The sequence below is a fragment of the Aythya ferina genome, assembly GCF_964211825.1.
Source record: "Aythya ferina genome assembly, chromosome: 3".
Lineage (NCBI taxonomy): Eukaryota > Metazoa > Chordata > Aves > Anseriformes > Anatidae > Aythya > Aythya ferina.
In genome coordinates, this window is record NC_140298.1 from 94,591,207 (window position 1) to 94,616,659 (window position 25,453).

At 37.7% G+C, this 25,453-nt stretch overlaps 1 protein-coding gene across 1 annotated transcript in view; it reads right to left on the minus strand.

Moving 5' to 3' along the window:
* Positions 1 to 14,456: 14,456 nt before the first annotated feature.
* The window catches only part of TINAG (tubulointerstitial nephritis antigen), a 45,264-nt gene continuing 34,267 nt past the window's right edge, over positions 14,457 to 25,453 (minus strand). The window contains exons 10-11 of the mRNA XM_084514738.1: positions 15,703 to 15,748; positions 14,457 to 14,677 (exon numbers count right to left, since the gene is read on the minus strand). Of these exons, the coding sequence (XP_084370864.1) occupies positions 14,567 to 14,677; positions 15,703 to 15,748 (157 nt within the window). The 3' untranslated portion in view covers positions 14,457 to 14,566. The remainder of the gene's footprint in view (positions 14,678 to 15,702; positions 15,749 to 25,453) is intronic.

A 25,453-nucleotide genomic window follows, 5' to 3' on the forward strand; every position in this document is an offset into this window, starting at 1 on the left:
ATGCAGCTGTAGTAGATTAAAAAATAATGATAATAAAAATGAAAATGAAAAAGCCTGTGTTGCTCTTAGCTACAGGAAGTGCATAATGGAAGATTGCTTAACTATCCTATATACTAGATTTTTATGTTCTTATTGGCCCTAGCAAAATGCTTAGTGCTGCATCTTTTCTCTGTCAGGAATTAGTACAGGTGAATTGGGAAGATGCATAAGAAACAGTCCAAAGAATCATCCCTCCCTAGCGTAATTTCTTCTGTTATTAATTTTATGAGTTATTGTTATATTTAGAAATGCATATTTTTAAAATTGGTTGCCAAATACATCCCTTAAAGGAAAATACTGTAATTGTTAATGTGTAGCAGGGGAAAAAATCTCTCCCATGAAAACAGCTACTATCTTTTGTATTACTCATTAGTGGAAAGGGTAGAAATACCACCTACATCAAAGCCATTCCCTCCAATACAAGAATAGACAGAGCAAAAGTTTATTTTTGTTCTTTAATAGAAACAGGAGTGTCCAAATCCTAGCCCTCTGGCCGAAACCTGAGCAGGGAGGTCCAGGAGGGCGGGGGCAGCACCCCAGCACCCCTCCTGCCTGTGTAGGTCACTGTGGGGCTGGGAGCAGGACTGCCTTGGAAAGATGGGGGAACAGGCAAGGAAGGTCTGCACCAGCAAAGGCAAAGAAAAGGACTGTTCTGAAAAAGGAATGAGCCTCCACCATCCCTGCTTCTTCAGCCTCCTTCTCCTGGACCTTTTGCCCCATCCATATTCTCATAACCCTCCGCCTCCTGCTAGCTTGAGCTGTATCCCACTACAGCCTTCACAGCATGCAGCAGCCCACCTTCCCCCTTCCCCAGGGGCTGCTACCTGAGCAGAGGACAGAAATGCTGACATCTCCCGTGCACTGCTACAAGTTGTCAGCCAGCAGGTGGCATAGACCTGCTGTGGTGCCCAAACGGCAGGCCTACTATGATTGAACTAGAAGTACTGCAAGCATCTGAGGAAAGGTCACAGTAATTGTACTTCCACAGTCATACTACCGAGAAATATGCATTAATCCCAATGTTGGGATTAAGACAATTTAGCTTCGTTTTTATCAAGTGAAGGTGGGCAGGGAAAAGGGGAGGCAGGGGAGATTGGATGATTTCAACAGGATTAATCCCAGGTGTGAGTTCAGTTACAAAAGGAAGCTGAAAGTCCCAAATGCCTAGAAAAGGCCTAAGGATATTGGATCTTAATGGGGGGCAGGAGACTGCACAAGTAAGAGTGGTCATTAGTGCTAACTGCCAGGTACATGTAAGAAAGTATTCCTTTCTGCTTAGTCTCTCTATGAATGTTATAATTGCTTGAATTTAATTCTTATGGCTATGTCCTCTTTGCTGCACTTACTGTAAACTGGCTTACAGAGCAATGATTTTGAGACAATTAAAAGTAGAAGGATTTCCCATTACATAGGAATACTCTCCACAGCAGCCAAGGATGCATGGGTTAGTTTAGGAGTCTTCTACCCTTGGATTAGGCTGCAGCTGGCAATAGGCTATTAAGGGAAGACAGGAACTCACATTAGGAAAACAGGGTAAAAGTCAACAACAGGAGAACAGCATTTAAAAGAAGTAAAAGCTTTTTGAAAAAACGCTACTAACAATAAAGCCCAAAAAATCATGATGAGACCTAAATATTTCTCTCCTAATTACTAGATCATTTTAGGGGGTTGATAACTAGACTATATACTCAGCTTTTAAGTTGAAATGTAACTCAGCTTGCCATCTAAAGCCACCAGTCACATGATAATTTTATTACAATAAAAATGGAATGAAATTTGCAACTCTGTTACATTTTTTTATATGAATCTGTGACCTAGATATGATCATGGTGATTAAAAAAAGACCTTTTCTATTTCAGTAAGTCTTCTACTAAGTACTTACAAGGTCTTCTAATAAGCATATGTCACCTGTAATTGGTCTTGGGGAAAGGGTGATGTGACACCACTTAAAATTGGGAAGCACATTAAAAAAAAAATAAAAAAAATCAGTCTTATAGTACTAGAACAAGAGGAAATGCCAATAATTATTGATAGTAGCTAGCTTCAAATTGACACAGCACGCTACAGTATTTCCTAACAAACATGCCAAATTCTCTACCATTCAGAGTCTATACTGCATCTGGCTAAGGAATAAATATATAAAAATGCTCACATCACTATTGGATACAGAATGATATATATTTGTGATTTACTTAAACTCTTGATTCCTTGAAGTCTGACTTATAATTATTTAACTGTAGGATTTAGCAAGACACTTCTCTTAAAGAATGCAGTGGGCTGCTTTTACTTTGAAACATGAAATTGATTGTCTTCATTAAAGCTAGATCAAGTGCAACCTACAGTCAAGCTAAATAAGGCCCAGCAAAATAGTGCCATTTCAAATGATGCACATCTAAAGAAACTAATGAATGGGATTACTTCATTCTTTCAGTTCCATTCAGCTCAGAGAGTTACAGCCAGCCTGGAGAAACTACTAATGAAATTTACTGCTCTTCTAAAAATAGAAATCCCAGCTAGAAAAGGAGCCTGTGCCTCTTTAGAGTCTGAAGAGAATGGAAATGTAGCTATAAGTAATTTTTGAAAGGCTTCCCTGCATTACAATGTTTGCTGATATTCAGTAAGCAAATATTAGCAATGTTGAAGGACTCCCTATGTGATAAGGAGCTTTATTTTTGTGAGAGTAGCAGGTTAAACCCCATGTACTGTTATTATTGTAACCAGACCTCTGTTCTGGTGGATCACAGGAGATCTGAGAGGGGAACTCATCTATAAAAGCTTCTGTCATCAGTACAAGAAACTGTATGTAAATTCATGCACAAAATTCTGTACCTGTACCTTTAAAGCAGGCTCTTAATTATGAATGTAAAAATCACTGGAAATCATTTATCAAATGGTTCATACCAAAAGACAAACTGTAGTGTAAAGTACAAAGTGAACAAAGAGTATGGATCATGTGGTAGTGCTGGTAGATGGGGAATTGTATGACCTTATCAGTCAGAATCTCTCACATCCTTATTCCAGGCACTACTGTGTGCCTTTTAGAAAGCAAAGACTCTCTTTAAAAGAAATGAAATATTGATTTTAGGTTCTAGCTAGACTCCATTTAGATGTTTTTTTTAAGTCACATTGTGTCTGCATACAGTGGAGTTTTATGAACATAAACTACTTTTTTAATAGCCATAAGTGGGCTTTTCATAAGCACCCAGAGATAATTCACCCAACTTCTCTGTGCATCATGACTAGCTGCTTTCTTAAGCACTTTCAGAAGACCTTACCTGCATGCCTGCTATTGAATGTATCAGTGAGGAAAAAGTAATACTAGAGACAACCAGCTTGTTTCTGAATACAGCAATAGAAATAACTTTGTGGGGAGAAAAAAAAAAAAAAAGGCAATCAATCAATACCTCACAGATGCTTTCAGTGCATTTAAAGCAGTTGGTTTGAATAAAGAAAGAACTTCTGGCCAATGTGACTGTCCTGGTTTCAGCTAAGATAGGGTTAATTTTCCTCCTAGTAGCTGGCAGGGTGCTATGTTTTAGATTAGGATGAAAAGAGTGTTGATAACATGCTGATGTTTTAATTGTTGCAGAGCAGTGCTTACACCAAGCCAAGGACTTTCCAGCTTCTCGCGCTGTCCTGCCAGCGGGCAGGCTGGGGGTGCAGCAGGAGCTGGGAGGGGACAGACCCAGGACAGCTGATCCAAACTGGCCAAAGGGGTCTTCCATACCATCTGATGCCATGCTAAACAATATATAGGGCTGGCTAGCTGGGGTTGAGGGGATGGCTGCTCTGGCATAAACTGGGAATCAGTCAGTGGGTGGTGAGCAATTGCACTGTGCATCATTTGTTTCATACACGTTAGTAGTAGTACTTTTATTATTATTATTATTTTCCCGTCTTAATAAACTGGTTTTATCTCAACTCATAGGCTTCACTTTCCTGTTCCCCCCCCCCCCCCCCATCCCAGAGAGGGAGGGGGAGGGTGAGCAGAGGGCTGTGTGGTGCTTAGTGGCCAGCCGGCTGGGTTAAACCACAACAGTGACATATGGTTTGGGATTCCTCGCCTCTGGATCTACTAGCTCTGTCTGCAGATGCACCCTCAAACTCCAAAAGGTGTTTCAACACAACTAACCTGAAACTTAAATAGGTGCAAGAAAAAAATGGGGAGCCAGCACTTATATCTTGAAGGGGCATTTCATCAAGGTCCATGTCATGCTATCTTGGGTCCTGAGCACACCAAGTGCTTCATCCTATTTTGTTTGTGTGAACATCAGCCCTGGAAAACAAAATAATGTAAAGAAACTGCTGATTCCTTGTTACCTTTCTCTTTATATGGTCCAAAGTTTTCCTGCATCTCTCGGTATTCTCTCCAATTGCCTAATCCTGGGAGGGGAGAGTAGGCAGTTCAGGCCAAGGAAGACATACAGATACCCAAAGCCAGGTAAATAACACTGCAAGTGTATTTGGCAGCTAAACTGTTATTAAAAATAACTGAATTGAAGCCCAGTCTGCTTAAAGAAGGATAAAAACACACATGTGCTGCAGTGGGACAGAATTTATTTGGAATGGGAGGATTTGTTGTAAAATAATTTTAACATCCAACCTATCCGAGTTTTCAGGCTTTTTCCATGGGCAAAAGAAGTACTCTTTTACAATACTTTATTTATTACTACTGCCAGTGAGAAATAGATTTCATAATGGCCTTCTGTAAAGATCATAGGTTTCCTGCATACAAATAACCACTGATAAGCAAAACTGAAAGGTTAAGCAGCCACAAAATAAGATTTCTTCAGTGAAGAGTCAGGAACAGTCTTATTTTTCAGCAGTTACAGTTTGGCGTTACACGTGCCATACAGTTATAGTGGTACTATGTTTCCTTAGGAGATTCATCATAGTCAAAAATTACTAAATGCTTGTGGAACTTTGCTATATTCTGCTCTTCTGGGAAAAAAAAATAAAAAATACAAAGTCAAAGAAATCATTTTCACCCACACCATGCCACCCCTCCAAATAAAGTCATAACAAAGGCATTAACATTTCTGTCTCTACAAGCACTGAAGCACATGTTAACAGAATTTTTCTAGAGACAGTTTTCATGTATGTAGATGCAGGCAATCCCACTGGGTCCTGGGTTTGACCCCTCTAAATAAAGACAACTACCGTTGCCCAGACTGGCACTGCACTAAGACCATATCTTTACAGCATCCTGAGTGCTTTTACATGCAATGTAATCAAATCCCTTCAGAATGATACAAGCACTGAGCAAATATGTTGCTTTGTTTCAAGGGTTTGAAGAAAGAGGGAGACTTTCAAAATAAATGAAAAACCAGTGATTTTTTTCCCCAGTTCAACTCGATCTACAACCAGGACATCAGTCTCACTGAAACCTGGGCAGAGAATAACCTTTGTGTACACTCAGCACGCTAAACTGTTCTTCTGTGTCTTCCTCGTTGAAGGGAAAGTAAGTGGGTGAAGAAACCAGTGTAAATATGAAGACACTACAAAAGTTCAAATCTTTATTTTCAATAATATACATGAAGGAAGTGTGTACGCTTTGTTTCTTTCTCCTTTTCTGCCTATTCTCCTCCTGTATGAGAAAGTGCATCACCACTGAAATTGAAGGATGTGATATTTTTGCTGTGTTGTAGTGATGGTAAGTCCTTGGTTTCTGGCTATCCATTAGTTCATGTATAATTATATTTTTGGAAATTATTACAGGAAGAAAATAATCATACAGTCTTAACTTGTTTAGCCAGTGTTCTCAGCAAAGTAAATTCATCTCCTTTCTTTTGATAACTTCACAACCTTTTCCTGAGCAACCTGCCTTTAGTATCACAGAATGGTTTGGGTTGGAAGGGATGTTATTGGTCACCTAGTTCCAACCCCCTGCCATGGGCAGGGATACCTCCCACCAGACCAGGTTGCTCAAAGCCCCATCCAGCCTGGTGTTAAGCTTTTCCAGGGATGGGGCATCCACAGCTTCTCTGAGCAACCTGTTCCAGTGCCTCACTGCCCTCTGTATTTCTTCAGAGGAAAAATTTCTTCCTAATATCTAATCTAAATCTTTAGTTTAAAGCCATTGCCCCCTGTGCTATCACTCTACTCCCTGACAAAGAGTCCCTCCCTAGCTTTCCTGTAGGCCTCCTTTAGGTACTGGAAGGCTGCTATAAGATCTCCCTGGAGCCTTCTTTTCTTCAGGCTGAACCACCCCAACTCCCTCAGCCTGTCTTCATAAGAGAGGTACTCCAGCCCCTTGTTCATCTTTGTGGCCCTCCTTTGGACTCATTCTAACACTTCTGTGTCCTTTTTGTGCTGGGGACCCTAGAGCTGAATGCAGTACGCCAGGTGGGGTCTCATAAGAGCAGAGTAGAAGGGGAGAATCACCTCATTCACCATGCTGGTCACACTTCTTTTGATGCAACCCAAGATAGAGTTGGCTTTCTTGGCTGCAAGCACACCTTGCTGGCTCATGTTGAGCTTCTCATCCACCAATGCACTCGGGTCCTTCTCCTCAGGGCTGCTCTCAATCCATTCTCCACCCAGACTGTACCTGTGCTTGTGCTTGCCCTGGCCCAGATGCAGGACCTTGCACTTGGCCTTGTTGAACCTCATGAAGTTCGCACGGGCCCACCTCTCCAGCCTGTCCAGGTCCCTCTGGATGGCATCCCTTCCCTCCAGTGTGTCAAATGCACCACACAGCTTGGTGTCATTGTCAAACTTGCTGAGGATGCACTCAATTTCACTGTTCATGTCACTGACAATGTTAAGCAGTGTCAGTCCCAATACTGACCCCTGAGGAACACCACTTGTTCCTCATCTCCACCTGGATGTTGTAGCTACTGATTCTTTGATTGCAGCCATCCAGCCAATTCCTTACCCACCAAGTGGTCCATCTGTCAAATCTGTCTCTCCAATCTAGAGGCAAGGATATTATGGGAGACACTGTCAAATACTTTGCACAAGTCCAGGTAGGTGATGTCAGTTTCTCTTCCCCTATCTACCAATGCTGTAAAATGGTCTCTTTCCTGAGATTTATCCAGCTCTGAACATCCTTGCTGCCTGAATTACCTGTCAATTGGATTAAGCTCTCCTTTAGGACAATTCTAGCCCCACGTCAGCGCTTTGGACAAAATGTTCTCTCTGTATTTACCATGACACACAGCCTGATGCACACAGGTATTGTAGCTCCTGTCATGCTGTTGAGCATGATCCCTGTTTGTCCTCTGCAGCACACACAGTCCAATAGCCTTTAGCTCTCCTAGGAGATGTGTATGTGAAGACTCAGGGTATCTCATGCAGAGTGAATTCTCAGTAGCCTTAAGAACTGAACATACAGTAGCCTATCTTGGGGCATCAGTCTGAACTATCCCAGCATCTTGTTTACCCAACATCAGCACAACAATAGGCCAAGATTTCAGACTTGAACCACAGGCATTGTTTAGCATCTTTAATAAAGTGTAACCAGTTTCTCAGGATTTTATCTTTTGATAACTAATCATTAACCACTCCCTTAGGGTAAATCCGTGCTGAAGTTATAGTCCCTGCTTGAAGTTGTATGGAGTCATCAGATTACCCCAGCAAGGAGTGAGCATGAACTACCATGCACAGAGGGAAGCTGGCTGAAAGGAGATCACAATAGCATCAGAAATGACAGGTGATACCAAAACGTCTGTTACGCCCATTTACATTCTTCCCCTCTCTGCAATTGTTACTTGGGTGGTCTGCCTATTAGAAAATCCAGTAAGCAGGAACTAGGTTAATTTTCTTGATCTCCTGCTCTGCTAAAGTAAATTCTTGTAGCCTCTCTGAAAGACCATGGAAATATTTAGGAGCATAATATTCCAAGCATACACAGATGGCTTGCCTTCGACCATACTTAAATATCACCTTTACTGTCAAAAACATGAACATATCAGTAGTAACGAGGTAATACACAAACACAAACACATTAAGAGGCAACACCCCATGAGGAAACAGAGAAGCACCAGAAGAGTGAATGAAAAATATACATTAAAAATAGCCAATTAGTGAAATGCCATCTGTTCATCCAAACTTCACTCAAAACAAGGAAGTTTTCCAATGTAATGGAACAGTTAATTCTTCAGAGTTTGGACAAATGAGCGATCTGTTCTAATCATTTTTTATTTTGTTGTTTTTGTTTGTTGGTTTGTTTGTTTTTTAATTATTTACTTGAGAATGACATGAGGGCAGCCTCCCCCTAGGTGTTCTAATATTTCTGTATGTAACACTGTTGTATGCATCTTGGCAGGATCCACTGACTGGACATCAAATGTGGATTTTTATTTTTTTTAAATCCTGCTGCGAAGCTTCACTGTGACTGTGTTAATCTCATGTCAGGGCCCATTTTGGTTTTGGACTACAATCAATGAAGAAGTCAAAGAAATAAGGATGAGCTCCAAAACAGGTTGGGTAGAGAAAAACCCAGCTTCTCGTAGAAACGTACTCTTGCTTTGGACTTTCTCAAAGCTTGGCCCAGACTTGTTGAACAGTCTGCAAAAATAACCAAAATATTTGTTTCAGAGAGAGCTGAAACCCAGCAAAACTAGTTTTGTTTCTGAGGCAAAAATGTGTTTATTTTTTTCTTCCATTCCTGACTATAAACAGAAAGAAATATTAAACCCCTTCTCCCCTTTCCATTCTTTCCATCCTTTTTGCCTTGAGGTCACATATTTCTAATTTGGTTTTCCATAGTCTGTGGATCATGCCAGCTACGAGTACAAAGTACTTTTTAAAAAGTGTTTGCGTAGACTTTTTTTAGAAAAAGATATATGCAGGCTGTAAATCTGTGTTTGCCCAGTTTCCCGACTTGCAAGTCTCTTGATGAACAGAAGCCCTATTGGCTGATTTATGCCATATTGGTGAGAACAGTAGTACCGTCATTTCCAGTAATATTGCTAGTGAATTTGAACCATCAGCCAAGCCCTTCACACTATGACAGCACACTAGGACTAAATATTTAAATTTTACATATAATTTCTATAATTTCTTTTCCTTGATAAAACATATTGTGCTGTGTATAGTGATTTGATAAATGTAATGCACAGAATTGGTATTTTTACACAGTTTATCATAAGAAAAAAAAAAAAAAAAGGAGGGGGGAGATAGTCTTCAGAATTTTGTAATGGAAACAGTTATGCATAGATTCTGTAAGCAGTTCAAATTCCTGTGTTCATGTGGCTGTCACTGTTGGCACATCTGAGTGAAACCTCCAAATAACCCTGAAGTGTTTTGTACACAGCCTGAGGCTCCCCATGGCTTTAAGTGGCCCCAGAAAACTTAAAAAGCACTGGGGATTTTAGTGGTGAGCAATATGACCTGCTGCCTCAGGCCTTCTTCTCTGCTGTGTTCACCAGGAATAGCTTTGCATGGTGCTGCTTCATGATCAAGATTTCCAGACACAGCTATAAATATTACAGATGAAGTAATAACTATAACTGATGTAAGTAATACTATATGCATATTCGACAGCTTCATCGCTGAAAGGTGAAAGAAAGGTCAAAATTGATTCCTTTCATTGCATTAATTTTGTCTTTAATATGCCCTAGAGCAAGACTGCTCTACGAAGCGGAAGTTCACTCTACACAGTCTTCAGTCACTGACCTCTTCCAAACTTCTTGGCTCTAGGTAAGGGCTGAACAACACATGGTACTGGGACTAAATGAACAAGAAAATTCCAGAAGCTGGGAGTCCCCAGATTGAATTGGTCTGGAAATAAACATGGTAACTGGATATGGGCATATTGGCTGAATGGACATAAGTCTTTCAGAATAAAGTAATGTTGCTCAAAATTTGTTCTTAATGCAGGCAGAGGATTCAGACTCCACATTGCTTAAGGTTTAATCCTTGCAGAGGCCACTGGAGATTGGTGCAAAGATGTAAGCCAGTTGTTCATGTAGGAAATGATTACCAAGTGCTAGGTGCAGCATTAATTGCCCAGGTGCAAGCTCCTGTCGCACCACTAGTCAAACATTAAACTAAAGACAATTGCAAGCAAATCTTTTAACTCTGGATCCTGGGAGGGTAGCTCATTCTCTTCAGTGTTTCTCTCCATCTAGCAACTTGTCTTGATCCTGCAACTATGGGGAAGCAGTTCCCTTTTCATTTTTTTTAGGGCTTGTCTACTAACTGCTCCAGCTGCAAGTACCTTATGCTTCATAGCTTTGCCTGTCTGCTTGCTTTAGGCTGCATTCCCAAATAACATTTTTTTCAAGTCTTTTTTGTACTAAGCTATACATAAAGCTGTACAGGTTTGAGTTTAAGTGCTGGCTGCCAGACTGAAGCCCAGATACTCAAAGAAAGTTCTTCTAGAGGGCCTTCACCCCAGACATCCAGAATAAAGCAACCACCTTAAAACCCTTCTTTGCTACCTAACCACAGCCTCCTAAGGAAAAATTACAGGCAGTAACACACACTAAACAGCAGGTAGACAAGCTCTTAGTAAAACCCAAACCATGTATTGCATCCCCCAGCTAGAGTAGCAGGGTACAACTACAGGTGCACTGGCACAGGCATTCAGGAGGAATTCAGGAGGTTGTTCATGTCCTCTCTTTTTCCCATAATAATTTGAAGTTTTTAAATGCCACACTGACAAAACCTTTCCCTTTGCTCCAACCACATTTTGCAGCCTTGCTGCCTTTAGTATTTGTTCTCAAGCAATGATGCTCATTAGGTGTGATGTTCAAGTGCTTCAACTTTCTTAATTTCGTCAGGAGTATGTGCATTGTCTAATTTAACGATATTGTCTGGTTTTGTAAAAAGCATTTTCATCATACTCAGGATTCTGAAACTGTTACAGAAAATTGTATTGAATATTTTGGCAGGTGCCATCAATTTGTAGACTTCCTAATGATAATTAGCAAACTCCAGAGCTGGGGAAACCCAGTCTTGCCAAGGTGTGTGCAGTGATTGGTAGTGAGGTAGTGAGGATGTTTTTATGCCTCTCAGGCCCACCAAAATCTCTGCCTGGAGCCACATGTAGAAGTAGCTCCCTGAGACTCAGGTGCCTGTGTGTGACTCAGATTCCTCAACAGAGCAATTGCCTTCATGAATTCAGTGCTTACCAGACACTCATATATGCGAACAGAATGACACAGAACACACACAGGGCACCCACATGCAAACAAAAGGATACAAACCCACAGAATATAGTCAGGCTTGATAGTGCTTCCATAGCACAGTAAGCTAATCTTCAGGGTGTGATTTGTTATCATTTATCATATGGTCAATGTTTCTATCACAGTAGGGTAGAAAAAAAAGGGTAAGAGTAACATAAGAATGGCAGGGTTCCTTTGTTGACTTGTTAGCCATTTTAATTTTTAAGTAAATTTGCATTTAAAACCATTTGAAAGGGTAATAGCCTTGTTCAACTATTAGATACTATCAGTAACATTTAGGATCTGATTGCTGGAAAGACCAAAAGGAATACTAATATAAACTGTAAAAGACGCCTGTTCTGCTTAGTTAGAACTGGAAAGATTCAAACTCTCATGAAGCCTACAGGTATTTCTGTTCAGAATTTTATTTGAAACATTTTCTAAATATACAGGAATTTAGACAAGGAACTTTACATTAGTTATGGATACTGTCAGGTCCCAGGTCCCAAGACATATGCTTTTCTAGCTACTTCTATACTCAGTTTTAAAATTTACACAGACTGACAGCAAATCAAAACTTCATATAACATTTTGTTAACAAGAAATTCTGTAATGCATAATCTGGATGTCTGAGTGGGAATTTTTTTTCTTGCCATAACAATGTTACCTTCCAGTATTTATGGAAAAAGAAATTTAACACCATGTCACAAAAGGCTATTCCTGCATTGACTTCCCTTCCTGCTATCACCCTTTTCTGTGATTCCTGCAAAGCACTAATAATGCTAGTGATTTAAAGCCAATGCATTCTTTGTTGAGTTAACCTGAACCACATATTGTCTCTTTCTATTCATATAGAAAAAAGCTCCAAACTAGGTGGCACTTTTAGTCCAAGACTGCAAGCACAGCAGAACATTAGTGAGAGAGAGGTAAAAAAAAGGAGAGAAATGAGAAAGGTGGCATCTTAATGAAGAGCAAGTTTCTTCATACTCCCACCAGACAGTGAACTAGAGCTCAAAGCCTTTCTGACATTTAAAATCTGTCTCCAAATAGTTTTCATGAGAGTCTCTGGCCCCAGTGTCTCTTGATCAGTGTGGGTGAGAAGACCTGTACAGACAGGAGACCCTTTGCTCATACTTTGAACAACAGCAGAGAAGCTGATGCAACATCAATGTAGTTTTCAAAGTGCAAGGTGGTTTTCCCACATAAGCTTTTGGATGCCTGTTAACTTCCAGATACTGTAGCAAACTGAAAACAGCTTTGTGATACTGAGAAAGCATGAAGAAAGTGCTGAGCACACAAACTCCTCAGAGTACCAAAGGTAAACCACAAAAGATGGGTAAAATGATATCACTGCTAAAAATTAAATTGCTTTGACATGGTGAGATTCTTTTCACTTGCTTATAGTGTTTTGTTCAAGTTAATATGACCATTTGAGCAGATAAAGATCTAGAAGACTAATTCTGAGCTTTCTTACCACTGAAGATGCTTAACATGACTGCTCAGATCCTGGACAGGTCTTGCAAGCAAATCAAGAGGAGCAACAGTCACTGTAAGAGCTATAGGAGTGCAAAACAGCTTGGACTTGAATAAAATAAAACCTGCAAAGGACTGCCTGTGTTTTTGTAATATAGTTCACTTTAGAGCTAAGTCCTACTCTTTTGAAATCTTGAAGCTTATAGAATCAATATGCATCAAGTGTGTAGGAAGTGGCCTTGTAAATGGCTCAGAGCATTTTCCTTAGAAGTACTTGATTAGTTCACCAAACCTAGAAAGGTTACTTCTCTCAGAGTGCTTAGCTCTTTTAAAACTGCTTTTGTTATATTCTACTATAAATTTCAACTGATTACGTTTTTTGTGTCTAAATTCATTGTATGACACTAGAGGCCACAGAGGAGTTTGATCTGCAGCAATATGATACATTTTAATAATAGGTCTTCCAGTAATGATCCAACATAAATAGTGCCTGAGTTTAGTTTAAGTAACATTATTTTAGTGGGAAGGACATCTCTTGCATATGAACTGTTCTTGAAGGAAAAGCTATTACTCCTTTGCTGATGATACTAGAAGTCAAGTTCTTCATTTTCTAGAAATGAAAGAATGAGGAAGGAATAGTCTATTAAAGATAATGCAAGTGTCACTGAAAATTCATTTACTGTAATTTCATGGTAGCTTTTTCTCCCATATATTTAACATGCCAACATTGATTCTTTTGCAGATAATTTTATGACCAATTATTCCAATTGGCAATTGGCCTTTGGATTAATTGAAACTAAAAGGGAGAGAGAGTAGCTCACTTCTTATACTCGTAGTGGTAATATCTATATTTTAATAAATAAATAAGCCAAATGGTCCTCAAGCCTATGAAGAACTATAACAATGCTGATGGGAGGGGATGCATTCCATTAGGCTGCTTCTTCAGACAAAAGCAGCTAAGGGAGCATTAGGAATGAAAGGGCCCCTGGGTCTCTCATTAGGAACTACTGGTAGACATCCTGTTGGCCAACACTGGGAGCTGTGTCTAGACTACAGAGATGACAGACAAACAACAGAATGTCTTTTCTGACACTCTCTGTTGGGCAATAGAAACAGGTTTTGGGGAATGATAAGAAACCAGTCACATGCACGTTCTCAGGTTGGAAAGCAGCTCAGGAATGAAACTTGACTAGATTTTGTTGAGGGAAAATTACGTTTTCTTCCTCTTCTTTTTCATTCAATTAAACTATTACAATGTACATCTTTAACTGTGGTTGTGGGAATAGGAATATACTATTTCATCACAAACTATTTTTATATTAATCTAAATACATCAACTTTATGGAATCTACTAGTAAAACATTAGTTTCCAGGAAGAGTAAATAATACATACATACAATTAATGTAGCCTAGGATAAGAAACATTTGTCCGCTAACAGGATGACAATTCTAGTGATATTTATTTGCTTTTGTTTGTTTGTTTTAATCTACCATGACCATGAGCTATCTGAGGCAATTCTGTGTGGAAGAGCACATCATATTTCTAAAAGGATTTGTGACCACAGTATGCAACATAAAGAGATTAATACTAACAGTGTAGCCCCATTTTTCAAGTACCATTGAATCAGCCATTATTAATATAACTATATAGTGGTGAGATGTAAATAACAGGCGAGGGAACTTCCTGCTCTATGAGACACCAAGGTTTTCAGTAGTCTTGGAGACAGTTGTTATTTGTATTTGTGCAAGGTGGGATTGTAACAGTGTTATGATAGCTGCAGTGTGTTCAAGTCAGGAAGCCCTAACAACCCATAATAGAAAGAAAGATAATTTACAGAGAAGAAATTTTTATTTCTCTAGAAAGACTCTATATGCAACAATTAAAATAATAGATACATAAAGCAGCATATGGTATAATACTTTAGGGTAGAAGACTATGGCTATCCTAAAGTAGTTAAAATCAGCTTCTCAATATCACACTCATTTTGTCCACGTAGAATCCTAAAATAGCCATTTTCTCCCCAAGATTTTCCCCAGGAATTTGCAGCAATCTAAAGAAAAAGAAAGAGGAAAAATATGTATTTTTCATATTATAAAGTGGTATTTAAGAATGCAAGGTGTAAAATGTAAAATTAATCTTTTGTGGTAGTTTTCTTTAAAGAAACAGCTTCTCTGATTCAGCAAGAATCAGAATGCATTTTTCCCGATTTTTAATCATTTATATTGATAAAAATATTAGTTCCAAAGTCACGGTTAATAATAATGGACTATTGTTTCTACTAGGCAGTTTGATATATTGAAGCAGATATCATTAGATAATCCATCCATTGCCTGAAGGAAACAGTCATTTAAACAACAGTGGTCAAAATTCCAATTACAAATAATATGTTAAAGAGAGAACCTAGATATGAAAAAGCTGACTTTGAATAAATTAGGTTTAATTCCGGTAGCTGTTGACATTTTGAGAAATTTAGTTTCTAATGAAGTTAGTAGGAGCTTTGCCCTAGATGTCGGTAAAACCAACTACCATAAACCCTGCCATCAGCTAAGTAAACTCCAATTTACCTTCTCAACACAGGAATAAACTATTAATCATAACCAAAGTGATAAAATCTGACTTATTCTAAATCATTGAAAGCCAATGATTAATTTTTTGCTCATAGCTGGAAAACATTGTCAATGCTGTTCAAACAGATAGCTTGTCTTTTCAAAATGGCTTAATGATTAATGCTGATATATATTATTGACTCTCATTTTCAGGAATCAAAATGAAGAAAGTCTTCATGGGAAACCTGAATAAGATTTGAGACAGAAAAGATGGTATGGGAAAAACCACACATGTAGGTGTAGGGAAATCAGATAAAACAGGCTTTGAAATTGAGACAAGTGATGCTATAGTTCAAGGGCCAGCAGGATAAAAGTTTTCCTGAAAAGCAAAAGAATTATACAGAAGACTTGAAGGTGAAGGGAAAAGTAGATACTGAGAGAAGGAATGAAAGAAAAGTTGCTTTTTGATAATCCATACTGTAGAAATTTTGTCTTCTCACTCAAAACAGAGTGCTAAGGATTCACTTACCCAGAATTTCTGTTTCTGTCCATTTTTGCCAGGCAATGAACCCCACCTGTTACAAGAGATATACAAGTGAGACCTTTAATGCATTTGTTCATATTTTGTGACTTCAAACAATCAAACACAAGGGTAATGTTTATGTTAGTTAGTTATCCTAATACCAGGAACAGAAAACAGCTAATAGAGGTCTCTGTGTTTAAACAACAAAGTCTGATGATGATTAAAATTGTCCTGCTAGCCACAAGTGAAATTGCCATCAGGGACTAGAAAAAATTCTGAGTACAAGTGTATCTTTAGTTTCTCATTGCAACTACCTCATGTTTTCACTGACAGGATCCCTCCTCTGGAGAGCTCGCCATCTGAACTAACTGAACTGTGTAGGAGTATTTAAATTAATGCGAACACAATTCTTCAATTCAGCTGAAGATCCCTAGGAACATTTTTGTTAAAGATTTCATCCAACACCTTTATGACTATCACTCGTGAGCTGGGACTAAAAGTGTTCCCAGCTGCTCTCAGCAAAAATTGAATTGCTGACATCCTAATTAGATTTACTGCACAGCGAAGGTGAATGACCTGTAAACCTGAGGTTTTCTTTGACATCTTTCAGGACACGTTAAGTGTTGCGGCAATATCCATGAAGCCATGCAGAATCTTGTCCCCTCCTCTGAGTAATAAGCCTTTCATAATTGTGTAGTTGTAGCTGAATTGCTCAGTACTATGAGTTGTTTAACCTTGTTTTGTGTGTATATACACTGCAGCAGAAGGTCCAGGGCCATCATATGGGTGTAGCCTGATGTAGTTTGGGTGATGCTGCACTGCATGCCTTAGGTAGATGGGTATGTTTGCATGTCTACTGATTGCAAGAGCCCTGTCTTGTTTTTCATTTATATAGTGAATACTTGTCTACTTACAGTTCATGGACCACAATGCTGGGTACCTACCAAGGGGGACAGATAGAAAACTAGATGTGAAAAGATATGAGCATTTATTGCAATTTTGCTACAGTGTAAATTAATGTACAAAATTGGCAGGATGTTTATCGCACCAGTATCCCACCAGTGCCACATGATTTGGCTGTATTTCTGTGCTCCATTCACTTTGAAAGGCATGCAGGAAAAATACAATGAGAAATCCTATAGTGTGGATGGGGAAACCTGGAGTTTCAAGTCATCTTTGTAAAAAAAACAGCTGCAGTGAAATAAATTATCCTTGATTAACAGTAAACCATGATCTGTGTGGAACACCTGCATTAATATCCAAAGGAGAAAAAAAATAATATATATATATATATATTTAAAACCCCAGGTACCAAATCTTTCAGTATAAGTTTGATATGAAGGCACACTGAGCAGAATAAGCTCACAGTTTTTTGCTGTAGTACCATGGCTGCATCTAAACTGAGAAATTATAGATCTTTCCAGCCTTTCCAATTACTAGGCATCTCACTGCAGGCTCTGGGACCATATTTTTCCTCTTTTTAACAAAGACTGTGTAGGAAACAGAGTACTGCAATGTATATCTATCTCTAATAAAATCCCTATCTGGACCACAGTGCTGCTGCTTGTTTTCCAGACACTGTCAATCATGGGCTCAATACTATCTGAGAAGAAGAAGTGCAGAATGATAGACAGAAATGTCCACTTTGGAAGTAAAAGCTTTGCAACTAGCATAGAGGTGAAGTTCAGATTACAGATGCAAGAGCATATTGTAGCTACTGGTCACTCAATGCAAGAAATCATAAAAACAATGTTGGTGATAATAAGCATTTAATCTAATTGTTGTCTTTTAAAAAAGGCCTCATTGTGCATTTTTTTTTGCACTACCATGTGAATGTTTAGGGATTATTAATTGTTGTTTCTTTGCCAAATGTATTTCAGACACAGTTAGTCATGATCATAAATTTAAAAATAGATATACATAGGCTATCTCATTTCATATCAAGCTGAGATCTACTTCTTGTCTGGTTAAAAAATTTTTGTTAAAAAATTACATCAGCTGCAGTATGAAAATCCAATACTTACACCAGTGTTAAGGATAGATGAAAATTACATCAAATTTATATTCTTGTATTCCTGAATTCAGTACTATACATTCTCTCTCCTATTTGTCTAAACAGGATGATGAGCAGTTCTTGCAGACTCACATTTCTACCATTAAACTGTTTTCTAACGCTTGATATTTTCTAAAAAAATCTCAACTTTTAGTTTTGTTTGTTGACAGGAGTATATTGATTCTCAGAAATGTTTCTAAATTGAAGAAAGCTTGGAGAACAAAATGGAAGAGAATCCTTTTGTTAATCTTTGACTATAATATAGCCATGAATTTAATTTCCCAGGTTTTGTTCCATTCTAGTCATATACAAACAGAAAGACTTGATATATGCATTTTATCTTAGAGTTTAGAAAGAAGAGCTGCTTACTCAGTAACCCATCCCCAAGGTCATTAATTCAAATATTCTAAACTAAAATATATTACATTAAAGTATACAAGAGTGTAGTCGGCAGAAAACAACTATTCTTTAGTCATGACCTGCCATTCTGTACTTGGAGCACTGTGTCCAGTCTTGGGCTCACCCACATATAAAATACAGGCTGGAACAAAACCAGAAGGAATCCACTGACATGTTTGGGTCTGTAGCACCTGACGTACAAGGGTAGCTGTGGGAGCTGGCTCAGGAGAGGTGGTTTAGTGGAGATCTATTCTAATCATAGAATTAAGACAGCCAATAGACAGAAGGTGACAGTCACATTTTTCTGCAAGTTGCAATAGGAAGTTGCAATCTGGAAGTTGCAATCGGACATAAAGAAGCAAAAGTATTTTACAACATGAAACACTAGTAATGTGTTATTCAATGTGAGAGGTTGTGCAACATCTGCCCTCATATATACCCAAAAAGCACCCTTGGAAGCCCCAGAAACCTGAACTTAGCTTGAAGCTGGCTCTCTGAGTTGTGGGATTGAACTAGATGACCTTCAGAGATCCTTTCTAGCATAAACTACTTAATGATCTAAGCAACTTGATCTGTGCCATCCCTACTAATCCATGGTTCCACGAATTATTAACTTATTTTGTATTCAACATATAGATTTTATGTAACAGTTGTATAACTAAGTAATAGATTATAGATTTTGATGAGGCAAGGGATTTTGCCAGTTTTTTAATGGCTGTAGTCTAAAGAGCAGCTAATAAAGTTGGTTCATTGTTTACTGGTCAAAGCCAGTCTTGAGGTTATTGGGTGAATCAGGAGCAGGATTTTAGCAGGAAAGGTGGAACAGACTGACATTTCCATAGATGCTGACCTTTACTGGCAGCAAATGTGGCATGAATTCCCAGGCCCATTTGCCAAAGTCTTTCCTAAAACTTGGCATGGTTGGTTCAGGCTTGTTCTATAGGCTGGCTGAGATTCATTAGTTCTCGTTTCTCCCAGGCTATAGTGCTTCTCTCTGTCTGAAAAGCAATCAGCTGTAATGAAAACAGCTGTTGTTTTGTGAAACAAGCAGATATATATTGTTCAATGATACAGTGGTTTAGGCCCCCTGCCAGTTTGATTTGACATCTTGCCTCTGGGAATGAATGTCAGCTCCAGCTAAGAGCATTTCTGGAGACTTCTGGGCTTGTTCATCCTAATATAGATTCTAAAGCAATATTCCCAAAAGAATATTGGAAGCAATTCTTCCAAAAAACTCCTAAGTGAAAAGTGTTTCTGCAGTAGTACCTTTAGAAAAGGAGAAAGTACTTTCTAAAATAGATTTCTTAATTTTCCAAATGAGACTTCTCAGCAGAAATATTTAATTTTTTTTTTTTCCTTTTCCTGCCTATAAAGTTGTACTTCAGTAGCTTTCATGATTTCAGTTTTACTGATGAAATGAATTAATTCCACATTGTCTCCCTTGGTTATACCTATAACACATGTTACAGTACCCAGGCACAGCTTCCACTTAAAGCTTAATTTAAGTTCAGATTCCCCACGGAAAAAAAATAAAAATCCCTAAATATCCTTTCTGCTGCTAAGTCAGGCATCTGAGGGTGAATTTTCTGAGTCAAAAAGAAATATATAATAGAAACGAATGATAATAAAGTCAGCTTGAATTTTAGCTGCTGTTTTACTTGCTGCTGTAAGTACTGCTACTTGAAGTATGAAGACTGAGACAAATTTGTTAAAATGATCAGTAAATACTCAGTAACCTAAAAAAAAAAAGTCAGGGGAAATGTGAACATTTTAAAACTCGTTGCCATCCAGTAGGTTTAATAGGAACTGGACAGTGTGTTATTTCAAAATTCAGAAATCAGTCTTATTTCAATGGTGTTCACATCATATATGTTTTCATAATACAACAGGAGTCTGTAAATATATTTTACTGAATCTGGGTTATCCTTGAGATTTGATTTCTTTATCTCATTTACATTTTAAAACAGACATTAGTTGCAAAGATCTACCTACTAATAGACTAAGAAGTCATCGTGGAATATATACTAAGCGTAAAAAATGACCTGTTATTTTATTGATAGCAGTAATGAAAAATTATAACATTCCCAATCATTTTCACTGGAGAGTACTAGCTCAGAGAACATGTTCAGTGGTCCCACAAAATCTTTGAAATCAAAATGTAAAACAAAATAAAATAAAATAAAGAGCATCTAGAAAAAATATAATATAATAACAATTACATAATAATAATACATAGTAATAATTGCATTATTATTAAGTAAATAATTATTATTTCTTATACATGTAATAATACTTATTATTAAGTAAAATTATGCTAAGTATTATGCTGAAGGAGACAAGTAAACCACTGGGTTCTAAAAGTGAATCTCAGTCAAACATCTCACTTCTATCCCAGAAAAGTGAAAAATCTATATAGCTTGGAAAGGCACTAGCAGTACAATTATATTATTAAAAAATGCAAATCCTTTTATGGGTATACTGAGAAAAAATAGAATAGATAAAAGTTCCTTTACAATGTAAAAGGTATTTTGTACTAGAGTTGCACTGGGGTTTTCTGAGACTTAAGCAGTACATCGATGTTATTATCTTTAGTGTAAATGTTAATGTCAGAACTGGAAATGTAATTTGTCTTTTTCCTGACAGGAACACTGTGAGATATATCTCAAGATAAGAAATGAAATTGTATGTGTCCCACAGGAGCAAACATTGGGATCCAATCACTTGACTAAATGCAGGTGTCTAGGGCCAGGTGTTGAGATGCCTTAGGGTGCCTGAAATATCTACATGTTTCTGTCAGACATAACACAGGACCTATGAGAGAACCGTGTCTTTTTGGAGACAAAGCCAGGTGGGAACTTCCCACTTCTGGTAGCACTAACTGCCCGGGGGAAAGGGAACAGATGGATTCTCAAGCAGATGTCACTGAGTTGCAGACTCCATTGCTTATGTTGTCTAGCTCACCACCTCTGAGATGAAAATTTGGATATGTAGCACCCTACACTTATCTGCTGAACCATACAACTAGGCAACTGAATATTAAACTGAGTCCTGACATAAGTGCCTAGTGAAGTGTGAGTAGAGTGAAGGAGAAGACTGGAAATTACTTGGAAATATATGCTGAATATAGCATTGCAATAGGAATCAGCAAGGCTACTAATGTGCTGTGATATTTAAATAAAAGTAGTAATAATTTAAAATCTTCATATGAATCAAATATCATCTAAAAGAACAACAACAAACAAAAACAGCAGTTATGAGGAAAAAAAAATGCCTACAGAAGACTGTCAGGGTGCAGGTATAAAAGACTGCAAACAATAAATTAAATATGAAATTGTAAAGAATTATAAATCGTGTACTAAAAAAAAAAAAAAAAAAAAAAAAAAAAAAAAGGGAAGTAGAGTGTTATTTTACAGGAATTGTAAGCAACTACAGAAAATAATAGTCATTCTTAGTCTTGTGAAAAATTAATTTTTTTAACTCTACAGTCAGATTTCACCCTGGAATTCCAAAACTCATCAAAGCTGATTTGCTTTTTTAAATAAAGATCTTCATCCACTTGTTGGAGAAATTGACTGTATCAGCTTCCAAATATACACAGCTGTAGTGCATAATTTCAGAATAAATTATGAGAATTAAGACACTACACTCTGAAGGACTTGGATTCCGTAGCTCTTAAATCACCAGGGATAAAATCAAAGAATTTAGAGAGGGGGTAAAGTTATTATAATAAATAACAAGGCATAAAATATTTTATCAGTTTCTCACAACACAGCACAAAATCAAAGATGATACAGTTTGGTTGAACAAAATTATACCAGGAATTTATTGTGCTAAAAAGGTTGTTAAACTAATTTGAATTGCATTTTATGTTCCTTTACAGCTCAGAACAAGAGCTGGTTGAGGGATCAACAACAGATTGGGAGGGAAAATTACACTATTTAATTTTTACTGTATAACATCTGTGCGTTGCAGTCTTAATCATGGAAGAGAATCCCTTTATGCTGGGCATTGTATTTGAAAATTATTCAGTACAAGAGTAAATCCTGTTGCTATTATCTGCTTTCAGAAAATAATCTTTATAGAAAGAAAAAGACAGTAATCTGTTCATGAGTCTGAGGGATATTGATATTTGACTAGAAGTTAAAATCAATAGGAATTAATGAATGATTGTCATTACTTCATTCAAAAAAAAAAAAAAAAAAAAAAAAAAGACATTTGTCAGAGTTCTTAGCTGATATAATTTGTCTAATACAGACAGTATTATATCTTCTCTCTCTACAGTTCTTTTTTCTGACAGCTTATTCCTGAGATCCTGTAGATCTGCCAATATATTCACTACCAATTTTTCCTAAAGTACACCTATCCAAACTACATGTTCCTTGCTAATGACATTCTGACCTAGCTGAATAATCAGAGTTTTCCAGTATCTCCAGGGAAGCCAAGGCCTTGGAAGCTGGTGGGAAAATGCTAATGATAGTGAGCAGCAAATTAAACATGAGTCTGCTTTACGTATGTTAATAACATTAGAAAGAAAATGTAAGAAGCTGGGATTAAATGTAAGCAAGATCATTCGTGTTTTCAGTGAAGAATTTTACAGTGTATGACTGGAGCACTACACTAAATCTGAGAAGACACTGCTGGGAATAAATAAGAGTTAACAGGTATCCCCACTACTCCACACTAGTTCAGCCTCAACTTTAGCACTGCATGAGTTTCGGGCACCACAGTATATGAAGGACTTAAAATTAGTAAAGAGAGTGTCCAAAGGATGGCAACAAAGATGGTGAAGTGAGAGGGCTGTATGGGTAGCAGCTTTTGTCCCTTGGTTTGTTCAGCCCTGACCAGAGCAGGCTGAGGGAAGGCCTCATGGCGGCCTGCGGCTCACAAGGGGAGCAGAGGGGCAGGCACTGAGCTCTGCTCTCTGGGGACAGCAACAGGACCTGAGGTAACGGCATGGAGCTGGTACAGGGGAGGGTAAGGCTGGGTGTTAGGAAAAGGTTCTTCACTGACAATGGTCAGGCACTGGGACAGGCTTCCTAGGGAAGTGGGCAGGGCACTGGGACTGTCAGAGTTCAAGGAGTGTTTGGACAATGCTCTCAGTCAAATGGTCAGATTTTTTGGTGTTCCTTTGTGTGGAGACAGGATTTGGAGTTGATGATGCTTGTGGGTCCCTTCGAACTCAAAATATTCTATGTTTCTATGATTCTATTTGAGGAACTGATAAAAGAATAAATAAAAATATATATTCACTATTTAACAGCCTAGATGTGCAAAGGGTTCAAAATCAAGGAGAAAGAGAGAATTCAATGTCATATATTAGTTTATGGATAGAAGAGTGGGAAGAAATCAAGGAAATAAAACACCAAGGAAAAATCTGCAGATAATGAAGTAATTTAAATCCCAGGGGAATTGTTCCCAAGGGGAAATGACAGAGACTTTTAAAAGTGACTTGACAGATTCTTGGACAACATCCTATAGAGAACAATATTACACTTTCTGGAAAATGACCAAAATAATCTAACGGCACTTTTTTGTCTCTTGCTTTTGTGATTATTCCATCTTGATATTTACTTTAAATGAATGACATTTCAAATGCAAACAAATGCTGGACCTCATTACTCACAGAGACAAGGAATCTACTAGGCTTATTTTTAACAAAGCTTTAGACCACTGATGTCCCAACCTTTGGTATTTTTTGGAAAAGCTTTCAACATTACCCTCTACAGAATTTCCATTTTTATTAAGAAGAACAAGAAATGATTTGAAGGAATCATTAAGGAGAAGGGCTGCTTATTAGTTATAGAAAATTGCATAAAAATGGAGTTTTATTTTCTGTGACAAATCTATTCTGTTAGAAATGTAGTACTTAGTTTTGCCAAACAAAACGTTCATGATCTTCAACTGAAAATAACCTTGAATAAAAAGAAATAATTTCACCAACCTGTATTCAGTCCCCTTTGGGAGAAAAAAAACATAAGCAAAATACTTCTCAAGGGAAATCAATTCCAGCTTGCTTTGAAAACACAATTCTTGTACTCCTTTAGATAAAAGCATATGCACGTGCATTCTTCCATAAATGGGTCTTTTTTTTTTTTTTTTTTGTCCAATTCTGAGGTCTTCCTCTTCAGTAGTAATTTTCCCTTGATATTAATACAGTAGAAGTAGGCTCTGAATGCACAACGTGTGAAGTTAAAAAAAAAAAAAAAAAAAATAGAATATGGAGAGTTTTTCAAAGCATGGAAATTGGTTTTGTTTAAATATTCTTTAGTTTCTTTTTCAAGAGTCTGAATTAACACAATGTAGATGGACTTCATGAAACTCAGGAGGAATAAAGCAAGTTTCAGGGAAAATGAAGCAGCTCATAGTTAAATATTGAATACAGTACAAAACTAGAAGTATAGCCTAACAAAACAAGAAGAGCTATCATCATTTGCTTTAAAATGGAGGTGTAGTCAGTTTTGTAGGAGAACAGAGACTACATCCTAGTGTGCTTAAATTAAGCTTGGTAAGTAAAATGCTGTTAACAGGAAAATGGAGCGAAGCAATCTGGAGAGCATTCTGAAACATACATGTATACTAACTGACTCCTTAAGAGTGAAGTTATCAACTAAAAAAGAAATAAGGCCATAAGAGTGAAGGAAAATGAGACAAATGTGAGCTAAAACCTCAAACTCAAGATTCATGCAGTGGATTTGGAGGTCAATGTTTTGCATTAACCTAGGAGTTAAACTGTTTACTGAACACAGATGCTCTAGGAATCAGCATTCTGCATCATCTTTATAATTTCTCCCATCCAACAACTTGTATCTAGAACAGATTCTTCTTACATACTTACAGTCCCCAACTTATGATCAAAAATACACAAACAGTAAAATGTTATTTTATATCACTCTGTAGTTCTTTTTCTACTAGCTTTAATTCACAGTTGCAGTTTCCAAGTTATACAGTTTGTAGGTTGAATTCTGGATTCACTGAAGTCAGTGACAAAGTTTGCAGGAATAATGTCAAGATTTATCTCTGTTGCTGTTTGCTTTTTTCACTTTTTGACATGGTTTCTCTGTGGCTTTCTTAAGAGTGTGTGCACACTGAAGATCATGTCACATTTCTTTGAATAAGATGAAGCACAGACGTAAGTCTTTAAAAACAGCATACTCAAAAGAAGTATGAAGGAAACATTGCATGTATTCTGTTTTTAAAGTTACAAACAATATAAGTGAAGACTCATATTGTTACTTTTTCTTAATTCTCCTCTTTTTCTTTTTTTTTATTTTGAATATTGTCATTTCTACATTCAGAGATCTTCAG